The sequence below is a fragment of the Gadus morhua genome, chromosome 10 (assembly GCF_902167405.1).
Source record: "Gadus morhua chromosome 10, gadMor3.0, whole genome shotgun sequence".
Classification (NCBI taxonomy): domain Eukaryota; kingdom Metazoa; phylum Chordata; class Actinopteri; order Gadiformes; family Gadidae; genus Gadus; species Gadus morhua.
In genome coordinates this window covers 24,185,237-24,197,837 of record NC_044057.1, presented here as the reverse complement: position 1 = coordinate 24,197,837, position 12,601 = coordinate 24,185,237, and the positions used below count along the sequence as shown (strand labels likewise).

General features: G+C 44.3%; 2 protein-coding genes across 5 annotated transcripts in view; both read right to left on the bottom strand.

Moving 5' to 3' along the window:
• Window positions 1-417: 417 nt before the first annotated feature.
• thoc3 (THO complex 3) lies at window positions 418-4,045 on the bottom strand. The gene is made up of 6 exons (XM_030368929.1): window positions 3,842-4,045; window positions 3,356-3,512; window positions 2,640-2,844; window positions 1,687-1,848; window positions 1,188-1,288; window positions 418-971 (listed from the first exon to the last, which is right to left on the bottom strand). The coding sequence occupies exons 1-6, from the start codon at window positions 4,019-4,021 to the stop codon at window positions 808-810; spliced, it is 969 nt and encodes a 322-aa protein (XP_030224789.1). The 5' UTR covers window positions 4,022-4,045; the 3' UTR covers window positions 418-807.
• A 1,451-nt stretch (window positions 4,046-5,496) lies between these two features.
• The window catches only part of shtn3 (shootin 3), a 21,329-nt gene continuing 14,224 nt past the window's right edge, over window positions 5,497-12,601 (bottom strand). For 2 of the 4 annotated variants that reach the window (XM_030369174.1, XM_030369173.1), the window contains exons 10-17: window positions 11,597-11,786; window positions 10,993-11,063; window positions 10,293-10,396; window positions 9,779-9,793; window positions 9,283-9,360; window positions 8,915-9,065; window positions 7,656-7,962; window positions 5,497-7,288 (exon numbers count right to left, since the gene is read on the bottom strand). In XM_030369174.1, coding sequence (XP_030225034.1) covers window positions 7,171-7,288; window positions 7,656-7,962; window positions 8,915-9,065; window positions 9,283-9,360; window positions 9,779-9,793; window positions 10,293-10,396; window positions 10,993-11,063; window positions 11,597-11,786 — 1,034 coding nt within the window. In that variant the 3' untranslated portion in view covers window positions 5,497-7,170. The remainder of the gene's footprint in view (window positions 7,289-7,655; window positions 7,963-8,914; window positions 9,066-9,282; window positions 9,361-9,778; window positions 9,794-10,292; window positions 10,397-10,992; window positions 11,064-11,596; window positions 11,787-12,601) is intronic. The other 2 variants (XM_030369175.1, XM_030369176.1) reach the window with 2 other exon arrangements.

The window sequence follows — 12,601 nt, the reverse complement described above, 5'->3', positions numbered from 1 at the left end:
TATTTCAATATTTGTATAGGCTTTTTTGTCGCTTTAGACAGGGCAATGGGTTGGAGGAGGGTAAAACACCTGCAGGATAAGATCAAACCTGTGACCCCACAAGGTTAGCACACTCAAGGGTGGAGCCACTGAGTCTGGACAGAGTCTGACTGGGAGATTAACCTTTAACAATGATTTAAAAAGCATGTTAATGTTGAGCCATGGTAGGCTATGGTTATCAGTCATGTTTCATTCCATTCTAGTTCATAAGATCAAGGCATGCTTTTCCTCTACAATAGGCCGTGGAACCTTGAGGTCCTTCTGGCTGTGTCCCATTTCTTTCAAATTAGGGATGGTTTATATACCAAAAACTTTAACTATGTGTGTCTAATCATTTGAACACATTCAATAGAAGTCTAGAAGAAGACCACAATCAAACAGGTTATGTATGAACTGAATTTTTATTTTGTTATTCTATAAAAAAAGAATTGAATATTTTACAAAAAAAAAAAATACAACATCGAACACTTTTGAACTGCCTAGAAACCCACCGCAATGATACTAAAGCGCCCTCTGGTGGTGAGAAATCGTTCCTGCTAGCCTTACAAATGTACTCCAGATCGACATCTTTCAATCAATGTTGATATCGGGGAAAGATGTGGACAAAGCCCCCCCCCCGCATTCCATAAAATCAGCAATATTTCCTTACAAAATATGGACCAGCTCTCCAGTGATTATGTACACGACAACGCGTCAGAATTCCCTCTAATGGTAAAATAAATCAAGACTTAGAGGTTTAAACGAAGCGGTCGACGGCGCTCCTGTTGCTCAGGAGTCGTTGGGGAGGCCGAACAGTTTGACGGTTCCCGCCTCGCGGTTGCTGTCGTACTTGCCCTCTTTGTCATCGCAGGCGTACGCCAGCAGGGGGCGCTTGGGATGCCAGGCGACCGTGAAGGTTGGGGAGTCACACTGCACCTCCCACAGCTTCTCTCCTGAGATGGAAAACAAGTGTCAGCCGATCAGGAAGGGTTCGAATACCAACTAGATACTGGTTTCACAAACACTAATCGTATGTCCCAAGGTTTTAGGGAAAATGTAATATTTAAGGATGTTAAATACTCAGTTTGACATTTATCTGTCAGATTTAGAAAAAGGTATGTTGATATACAGGTCATTGAGAGGCAGGGCGGTGGAGATGGACGACTCACCGGTCTCCACCTCGGCGATGTCTATGAAGTGATCTTCTGAGGCTGACGCCAACATTTTCCCATCGTGGCTGAAACTCAGCGTCCTCACTGGCCAGTCCAGCCTGGGGGGAAGGGTCAAGCAGGGAAGAATTGGCTGAAAGTCTGCTCAGAGAGGAAGCCTTTCGAATCGTCATTACTCAGTTCTACTTCATTGAATCACTTCAGTCACATCAAAGCACCGTGGTAACCATGGGGATAACTTTCTTTTCACTATATATTCACCAGTAAATAGTAGGTGATTCAAAGCAATTTAATGACAATTAAATCAGAATATTTCGAACTTCTGAAAACACATCTTGAATGGTTTGGTTCTTTTACGAGTAACTCGACACAGTGAATTAGATCTTTGATAAATCTGTAGGTTTGTAAAAGATCCAAAAGTAGGGGAACAAAGCAATTTTTTTTTCCAACAGTCATATCTAAAACCCAGTAATACACACATGGATCTGGTTCTGCTGACCTGGAGAAGCAGCGAACACACGTCAGCTCCTCCACGTTCCAGAGGCTAACCAGGGCGTCAGCGCTGCCCGTGGCAAAGTACTTCCCCGTGGGGTCGAACTTGATGCAGATGCAGTTGGAGGGATGGGCGTTGATGGACTGAATGGGCTTCAGCTCAGGGTAACTAGCGGGGGTAGGGTGGAGGCACAACCAGGGAAGTGTTAAGAAATGATATGATTTTAGGATTGAGCGGTTAGTTATATATATATTAGGCTTTGATATGCTCTAGGCTTAAGTTGCTGATACAGTCTATGCGACTAAGTTTAGGGTAATACACTAACATTAAGGGAACCTGACCCTTACTACTCAGGAGCTGGCTGTCGCCTTGCATGGCTGACGATGCCGTCGGTGTGTGAAAGTATGAATGGGTGAATGTTAGGCAATATTGTTAAGTCCTTTTACCATACACTAGGCTCAGGATTAAAAACCTGGTTTAGGTTATAAACTGGGGTTTGGGTTATGAACTAGGGTTAGGGTTACCAACTACGGTTAAGGTTATAAAATAGGCGTCACACTAGGGCTGCTAGATTATGGAAAAAATCATAATCACGACTACTTTGGTCATTATGGAAATCAAGATTATTCAAACAATTATTTTTTGAGTTTGAAAACATGATTTATTCAGCGCGCCTCTCTCAAAAACACATTGTAACTGAGAACTTTGAAATTTCGCCTTAAAGAAATACACAAAATGGTCCAAAATAAAATGTTCAAATCTAAAATAATGTACAGATATGTATCCAGCAAATCATCGAAAACTTGATTATGTTAATTCTGTGACGCTAAAATCGAAATCGAGATCGAAATTCGATTAATCGCCCAGCCCTTATTCACACCCCCTTACATCAGGATAGATTAAGGTTATAAACTACAGCTAGGGTTATAAACTAGGGAGAGAGTTATAACCAGGATTACCTCAGGATGTTGATGCAGCCGTTGCCGTTGGTGAGGAAGAACATGTCGTTGTCATTGTTCCAGGAGATCTCGTTCACCTCGAACTTGAACTGCTCCTCGGCGCGTGAGCGGTGGGTCTTGGCGTCGATGAAGGTCACCACATCATCCTTGTTGCCCACGGCGATGGTCTGACCGTCCGGACTCCAGCAGATGTTTATGTTCTCACCTGAAAAAATATATAAATAGTTTTGCTCCCTAGTTATCTTTGGCGTCATAGGTTGAGAGGGGCCATTAGTTATCAAATAATTTAAACCATCAAGAGACAAGTTCAAGAACCATGATTTGATCAGCAGAAGACATAATATAAAATGTGATTATCACAAATATTAACCTATGCATTTGACCAGAGGGCATGGCTTTGATTCCTTATTATTATTCCCTGTTATCAGATGAATGTTTGAGCACTGAAGTAATCGGCACTGAAGCTTAGCATTTTTTAGGGCACATTTACTAAGCATAAATTACTTGGCAAGAGAGAGAATACCACTAATGCTGATGGTATTTGTATGGCAGTGTTCTGTAACAACGAAACAGGAAAAAGGTTTCTTGGCAGAGCGATCAAACCGTCAACAGTACAAGTTGCAAAGGCGACCAATTGATGCAAATGTATTGTGCCATATTATCGACATGCACAACACAATGATCTCTATTATCTGGAGGTCGATGGCTTTACTGACCCTTCGTATTGACGGTAGCGATGCATTTGGTTGTGCGGACATCCCACACCCGGACCGTCTTGTCTCCTGATGCGGTCACAAACAGGTCGGGGTTGGTTGGATGCCAACACAGTTGGTCCACACTGTCTCCGTGGCCTCTGTAGTTATTCTCTTTGACCTGGGAAACAAATTATAACTTCCATTTGCACGTTCGGGAATGTTATAAACAATGATACACAATGGCATCCAGTCAGCCCCATTTGAGACTAACGTTACTGCCCCCCAATCGACCAAACAGGTTAACAATACTGGGGATTGTAGGGATAACTTTCCACTAGCATCATTTCCATGATGGGTTACACAACTAACAAAGCATTTATTTGACAATGCACAGAGACATAATATAATTCAAGCAACAGTAACAATATGTTGAGCAGCAGCGTTTCATTCATTCAGACTCAACATCAAGGCCACCATGCTGGGCTCAAGCCACATCCAGCCACTCACCAAACGGTCTTTGTCCAGGACGAACACGCTCGCCGTTTTATCAAAAGATCCCGACGCCAGTCTTCTTCCATCACAACTCCACGCGACAGAGTGCACTTTAGCTGAGTGTGCGGGGATTTCTCTACTTTTGTTGTTGTTCCTGAAGCTGTCCTGCATCTCCTGGTAGTACTTCGACGCCATCTTGAAATGGTGTCTGGTTGCCAGGTTGAAAAAAGTACGGGAAATGTTTTTTATTTATTTTTAATTGTCTTATTTATTAAATTGTTTTAATCTCTCTGGGAGGATTTTATGCAAACCATTATATTTTATCATACATTCATATTTATATAAACGAAAATAAATAATAGATAAGCGTTTGCATTTTTTATTCAATAGTTTGGACTAGAAGCCCTGAATTTGGCAACCCAAACCGTCCCTCGAAACGCTCTTAAAGTCGGGCCTGGGGAGCGACCGCCCCCATTTTTAACAGCTCTGGTCCAAAATAAAGTGATTCTCTTGTATTTCTTATAAGGGTATCCCCGAACATCGGTGTGGAATTTCTTATTTGACTTGTATTTGGTTTTGGAATATTTGCGCACAAGAGTTTTAAACCTGCTTTTGGTCTTAAATTTAGCTTTTGAGTAAGTCCGCACAAGAGTTTGAAACTTGCTGTCATATCTCGGCTAGCTTGGTTTGGATCGATATATATCTATTTTTTCTTTTTGGCTCTAGGGCCCCCCCACCCTGGCCCGGGGCCCCCAAACATTTTTTTTTTGTAGCAGTAGCACACTTTTACTTTAACAGAGTGGGAGAGGAATCAGGTTAACAAAACATCTAAGAACATCTAAGTTGTCTAACACATTAACAACGCAACATTAAAACATAAAAACATCAAAAGGCATTGCCACATCACGTAAAACTTCATCATACTCATCAACACTAATAAATCCAGTGTAACACTCGGCATAGTTTATTGCAAAATTAGTATCCCACACTTTGTAGTGTCTAGGCAATTCAGACGTAGCAATGTAACCCCTTCCTTGGTCTCTTATTTTACAGAGGAGATGGAGATGGAGGAGATGGCTTGGAAGCTTACCACATATTTCAGGAAGCACCTCCAGCCAGACAAGGTGGAACGCAAGTGGTTGACGCTGGTGGTGGGATAACCGAAAGTAACGGACAACATTGCGATGACAGGAGGGGGGCCCGCTTCCCATTCTACACTGACATTGTCGAGCTGCTTCGGGGATACCAAGACGTGGAACCAGTTGTTGTGGTGAGCAAATTATTGAGGTGGTCCAACAACAGACCTCCCTCACCAGCACAGCCCACCAGCTCCCCTTCCACAGGCAGTCCACCCCCAGGTCCAGTCCCCACCAGACCTTCTGACACCCCAAGGCTGCAGAAGCGGCAGAGTGAGGATGACCTCTCGGAGAGTGAAGATGACCTCTTCTTGGCCTACTTTCGGAGGTCTAACGCTGCTTCCCAGAGGTCTGAAGCTGCTTCCCAGAGGTCTGAAGCTGCTTCCCAGAGGTCTGAAGCTGCTTCCCAGAGGCTGTTTGAAGAGTGGCTGACCATGATGAGGGACAGTCGGAGGGAGTTCCTCCAGGTGTTCACCAGGATGGTGGACACTATAAACAGCTATCTCCTCGTCAAATGATGCAAAAAATTGAAAGTTGATGGTTTATATTTTTTATTTAATACACTTGGTGCTCCAATGAACTTCCATGTTTCAGAATACAAACTATCAGCACTCCTTTATTAAATCTCAAACACGCGTGTCACACAACCCGGTGAGCTGATAGGGATGCAGGTGATATAATATGTCCCAAACAAACGCAAGATGCGTCAAGGCTTCAAGTAGGCCGCAATCGGACCTGGATATGCTGCTCACTACACAGAAAGACGCTGGGGAAGGCCGTTGATGGCGGAGTGAAGCGGTGGTTCATACTGAGGTTCAGGTGTGCTCTATAGGCAGCCAGTTATTAACATCCGTTCAGCATCATTGTAATTCATTAATTCCACACAAAAACATTTTTTCAATGAACAAATAATCAAAATGTGAAAGTACTGTATCCATAAAAATGTGCCAATGTGAATAATTCAATTGCATACTAGTTAAGACAGTTTGTTAAAAAGTTACACCCCCCCCCCACCCCTAACAAAAGAAATTGTACACAGCCAGGCCTGAAATAATGGAGTGGTGGAATGCACAAGGTGTCAGAGACATGCAGAGGAGCGTGGCTCGATATCGGTGAAGGAGCCTGCAGAAGGAGATGTTCGAGGGTGACGACGACACAAGGGATTTTATTAGCTCAGAAGTCCAATGAGGTGGTTGCTATGTCATGTGAACCTGACCTGAGTCACCGCACACAGCTTCTCATTGGTCCTTCCACGTCATGGGATCTCAGTGGTGCAACAGCGTGTCCGGGCATTTAATCCCTGGAACCCTGCATACCGATTTTGCAATTTGTTAAGATTCCATGTCTTTCGAAACCTGAATTTCCCCAAATGTTCCTTCAAAAGACGAGAGGATGTTCTGGCGTGGACGTATATGAAGGAGTGACATATTGGGGATGTTTTGTATTGCATAAATAACTCGGGCTGCTAAGGAAAGCTAGCTCCCTGGAGATCCCTGGATCTCCCTCCACTGCTGCCACATCATCACCAAGTTCACCAGTAATTTGTTGATGTTATAACAACTTTGCACCATTAGAGAGTCTCTAACTAAACGCATTAGGAACAGCCTGTTCTTGCGTTTGCGCACTGAGAAAAAAAATGATCCCTGCTGTTGTATCTATAAGTTGCATACCTCAGTAGAAATGTGAGTGCACATACCCTTCCCACATTAGAATCAGTAAGAGTGCAGGAATTAAAGAGCAAGATAACTATAAAAGCATGTCTACTACAACTAGGGCTGCGTCTCTTCGCTTGATAACAAATTATGGAAATTTAACCCAGAACTCCCGGCATAGTGTTAGGATTGTAGCGTCTTAATACGCAAGTATGTTCAGCTACAATAAGTGTTTTTAATTGAGTCTAGTCAAGATTTCAGTATTGCGAAATTACACGATTGCAAACTGCAAAGTGTATATAGTAGCGAATATACATGATTAATTGTGCAGCCCTAAATGTAATGCAGAGGAAGAGGGGCAAGAGGAAGAAGAAGTAAGGAGGCTGGAACTCAAAGCAGTAGAGTAGATTATTTCTGAAGTTACAAAGCGACACAGAGCACAGTGTGCATAGGAAAACGGAGGCCTTGTGCCATGTCAAACGGTTTACTTTAAGGGTAGGTATGGTGAAGCTTCAGGTGTCTCCTATAGGGGGAAGTGGTCAGGTGGGTTGACCACTCAGCACTCTGCTTCTGGGCTGCCATTGGCTGGAGCACAAGGAGGCGTGGCAAGGTGTGTACTGTTGCTAGAGCCGTTGTGATCGCCTCCATTGCTCTTCTCGTCATCTTCACCTCCGCTGTGGCACAGAGGAGACAAAGATCCTTCTTTATGGATGGACAACAGCAGATTTGTTTTAAAGGTCCCATAACATGCCACCAGATGTGAGCGTGATTAGCCTTACAAGCTCTCACAAAATCTGCCCCTTATGACATCACAAGTGGGCCTGTCCACCTAGATCTGTGCTGGACAGATGAGCAACGTTTGCTACGGTCCACTGGGTAGGCTGGTAGACTGATCTATCCAATCACACTCACACCTGATGGCATGTCATGTGATCTTAAAATAATGCACATTTTATTGTAAAACAAGTGGTGCATAATACACACACACACGCTCAAAATCTCACACACACACACACACACACACACACACACACCCCCTACCTGACGGTGCAGCCGTTGCTGACGGGCGACTCCGGGGCCTCATTCTCTGGTAAGGAGGTGCATGATCTCCTCTCCTGCCAGGAGGCTCCTCGGGGCTCCTTCCCGGTGTCGGAGCTCTTTCTTCGGGGCACCACGGGGCCTGGCCCGGACCCCCGTCCGTCAGGGCTGACCCGCGAGCCAGCGGGGTCCGCGGGGGCCCCGAGACCCCCGGCGCTGTCAGGCTCCTTCCCAGAGGAATCTGAGCTGGTCCTCCGCCCGTTCAGGCTGTCAGAGGAGGAGACGTGCCCCATCTGGCCCTCCTTCTCCCCTGGGAGAGGAGGCGGAGGCTGTTAGGAACACTCTGGTTCTGCACCAGACACCAACCAGTCATCAAAACCAGTAGCGCCGTGAGCCATTTTTTCTGATGTTATTAAACTCTTAGAAGGAGTTTAATGAACATTTATGTCTCTGAATATGGATCAGTGAGGAAACATGTAATGCTGTGTGGCCCTTGTAACATATTGACATTCTGTTGCGTTGGGTTGTTTTTTCTCATGGGTCATTGGGTTCATGGTCCACCCCAGTAGCCACAGGTTTAATCTGTTACTGTCAACAGCATTTATCCTCGTATAAATACAAATTTAATTGTTACTCTCTTGTCCAATGAGAAAGGTCAGAGGTCAGAGAGGTCAAAGCAGGTCCTTGACTCCCTTTCCTTTTGTTTCTGAAACTTGTTGCAAAGCCAGCAAGTATGTTTCATTAGCAGATCAATAACGTATTATAGCTAGCTTAATAGGCCATAATATAACCCTCTTTCATGAGTCTAGCGTAGACGGTTGCTTATGTAAGCAGACTGTGTACTGTAAGCAGGTTTATTGCGCTCAGCTAGGTCAATCAATGGTTGGAATAATAGATCTGTCTGATTACACGGTAAAGAGACCTGGAACTGACTCACAGGAGCCCTTTACATGGCAAACAGTGCCCTCTTCTGGAGACATGTGGTACTACTGTGCACACTGATTTGTCTAGGAAGAGATAGGGGGGAGGGGAGGAGGAGAAGACGACGGAGAAGAAGAAGAGGAAGAAGAAAGAAAGAAAGAAAGAAAGAAAGAAAGAAAGAAAGAAAGAAAGAAAGAAAGAAAGAAAGAAAGAAAGAAAGAAAGAAAGAAAGAAAGAAAGAAACAGAGCGAGAGGAGGAGGTGCTGTACCTCCAGAGCAAGGCATTCAGTTGAGAGAGAGAGAGGGGGGGGGGGGTGGAGGCGGAGGAAGAGGAGCTGTACCTCCTGGTTCTCCTGCTCGGTTGCGTCTGCGTCTCAGGATGACCTCCAGCTCGCTGTCCTTCTTCCCCAGAGGGGGAGGAGCCGGGGCGGGGGGTGCCGGGGCGGCTGCCTGCTCCTGGGACCCACGGCTGGGGCTCCTCTTCACCGTCTCCTGGGGGGGGATCCACCAACAGGACTTTAGCTACACTGTTTACGTTCCCACATGTAGTGCCATCGAATGGCGCTTGTCTGCTCGTCACAGACATACAGACCTTTAATCACGTAAAAAGTAATCTGACAGACCTACACAGACCAACAGACATACAAATATGCACAGGCAGATAAAAAGAGAGACAGCCAGCCAAGTGAGATAGTGTTGAATGAGTTACCAGAATGCCCATCAGTTCTTCCATGGCGCTCTCCTGGGGTTTGGCTGCTAGGGCACTCTCCTCAGACACCAGAGGCTGCTGGGAAAATACAAACATGAAGAGGGTCAGACGAAAGCTTTCATCTCCCCTCAGCCTCATAACCTTGACCACATCAGTAATATTGGTCTTTGTCACTAGTGTGTGTGTTTGCATGCGTGCGTGTGTTTGTGTGGTTATGTGTGTGTGTGTGTGTGTGTGTGTGTGTGTGTGTGTGTGTGTGTGTGTGTGTGTGTGTGTGTGTGTGTGTGTGTGTGTGTGTGTGTGTTTGTGTGTGGTTACAAACAGTGTGTTAGTGTGTGTGTGTGTGTGTGTGTGTGTGTGTGTGTGTTTGTGTGAGAGAGAGAGATAGAATGAGTTGGGTTTCCTATAGTCACAGGAAGTGACACGCGATACCCAGTGAGGTCACTCATGCAATCACGATTGTAGTGGTGATGAATGTAGACGTTAATTTACTCACTTTTACTGCCGCCCTCTGATGAAGAGAAGAATAGAGTAGAAAAATAAGGCCTTCTGTCCTACGCACACACCTCTAGAATAATATAATCTGTAATCTAATATAATTTTTTACACAGCTTGCATTTTGTGCTTTGGAAAAAGAACAGCCAGTGCTTGAAAATGCTAACTTAATAATCTAATAAAAGGGAAAATTTCATGCATAGAAAATGCATGAAACAACGAATCTCTTTAAATGGTATACAAATCTACCCAGTATTAGCAGAAGAAATACGGAAAAAATGTTTCAAATAATGCCATCTGAGTAGACAATCGCAAACGTTTTAGAAAAACTGACACATCACTTGCTGAGTCCCAGACGGGATAGTTTGCCAATGAAAAAAAGCGATCTTGGGGTTCATTTACTCTCTTAGAGCGATATAGCTACAAAGATAATCAAAAAATGTGGAAGAAATAGACAGGAAGAGAGGCCTGCTGTTACGGTGAATGGAACCCTCTGACGTCCCATGGCCTCTCACCTTGCTGTCCTTGGATTTGACGGGCCGCAGCACCACTCCGTGTTTGATCCTCTCCATCATCTCGTTCACGGCCTTCGACTTCACGTCCTCACCGCCCGCAACAGCTATATACATCGGCACATAACATTACATAACTCATTACATTACAAATGACGATTACATCAGAATCACGTTCCACACCCTCCACAGTTACACAGACTGGGACGTAACATTAGAAATTACATTAGCCATAGCATTACATCACACTGCGTTTTCGCTTTGTCTTTATTCTATTTTTTTAACATGTATACACAAACGATATTTCATATCGTTTGTGTAGATAGCATGGCATGAAAAAGATTGTTTACGTTAGCATTTAGCTTCTACTGGAAGTACAGATATGCAAGAAGCAACTAGCCTCTAGCCATATAAACGGGGGTCTCCACACACAAATCATCATATTTCCAATCTATTAATCATTTTAGTGCCAGTGAAACAAGAAATGAAAACCATAACCGTTTAAGCTTAGCATTGTGTTTCTAGGTTAAATATTAATATTGTTAGGCTAACAATTAATATTGTTAGAAATGGTCAGTCACTACATAATGGATACTCACTACATGTACTACATAATGGTTACTCACTACATATCAAATTTTCGCACTTGTCGAGATGGCCAAGAACATGTTATCCACCATGTGTTCTGATGATCTTAACCTACCCGGAGTCTCTTCAGCCTTCTGAGATCCCTTGGTATTTTTTGAACCTTTCCTCATGATTGCTATCAGAGAGCTGTGAGTGAGGCAGATAGACAGAGAGAGAGAGAGAAACCCACACAGAGAGAACAAGAGAGAAAGAGAGAGAGAGAGTGAGAGTGAGAGTGAGATTGAGATAGAGATAGAGATAGAGATAGAGATAGAGATAGAGATAGAGATAGAGATAGAGATAGAGGATGGAGAGAGAGAGAGAGAGAGAGAGAGAGAGAGAGAGAGAGAGAGAGAGAGAGAGAGAGAGAGAGAGGGGGGTAAAGACAGACATACAAACAGTGAGACGGAGAGAGAAAGAGGGACATAAATAGAGAGAGAAAGAGAGTGAGAGGGAGAGAAAGAGAGAGCGATACAGACAGAAACAGAGTTAATTCTGGCACCACATTTGATGTATACATCATATCCACAACACATACGATTTCAGATTTAAATTCAGAAAGACATATATGGCCACACGTTAAATAATTTAATTACTGGTAATATTTTATACCCCAACTTTGGGTTGTTCACAATGATTGTGCTAAATACTTTAGATTACATGTATTTCTGTCTCCTCACCTGAGGGGGTTGCAGCGGGAGGGGGGAGGGGGTGGGGGAGGGGGCGGGGGCGGTGGAGGGGGAGGAGGGGGTGGGGGCGGGGGAGCCGGGGGAGGGGCGACCCCAGGTGGCGGGGGCGGGGCCCCGTCGCCGGTTGCCACGGTAGCAGAGGAGGAGCCGTCTGTCTTCTGGGCCTCCTGCAGCTCCAGTACTGGATAGAGGAGGAGGAGGAGGAGCGGATTTGATTGGCCAATGAGGAGGGGGGGGGGTTACTGCCACCGATTCTTCATCCAATAAGATGGGGGTTTCCCCAAGGGGCTAAGCAAGGCACCAACAATCACGCTATTGCCGGTTTAATTACCATTGAGGAGTCCCAGCTGAAACCCTGTTAGCTTACTTAGTAATAAAAATAGGAAATGCAATTCAGCTACCCCTCGTGGCCCAATCGTAACGGCTGTATTACATATTCCCTTGATATCGACCAATAGGATCAGAGTGCTCACCAGTGCACCAATGAGAGCGGGGGTAATGGAATGGACAGCAGATAAAAGAGGGAGCGGCATTTGTTAAAGAAATGAATAATAACACATGCCACATTCTAAAATTAACGTATGGTAAGATAGAAAATCTTCTATCCCTTGTTGCTATAATGTTCATTCAAAGCAGTTGGTTTATTTCATAACTTGTTTTGCATTTTTTAGGTTGCATCTTAATGGTTGAATGCATTTATTGTCAGTCGCTTTGGAAATGGCTTTGGAAGTTCCTGCTAAGTAAAGAACCAGCAGATATAACAGGGACTGGCATTTCTGGGCTGAAATTGTTAAAGGAATTAATAATAAAATATGCCACATTCTAAAATTAGCTTATGCTGAAAATAGAAAATCTTTAACCCTAGTTGCTATAATGTTTACTTCAAGCAGTCGGCTTATTTGACAACTTGGAAGGGAATGGAAGGCACTACAATGTTCGTTAACATCAAGTTGTTTCATGATTACTGATGTGTCATTTCATCGCTCACAATCTATA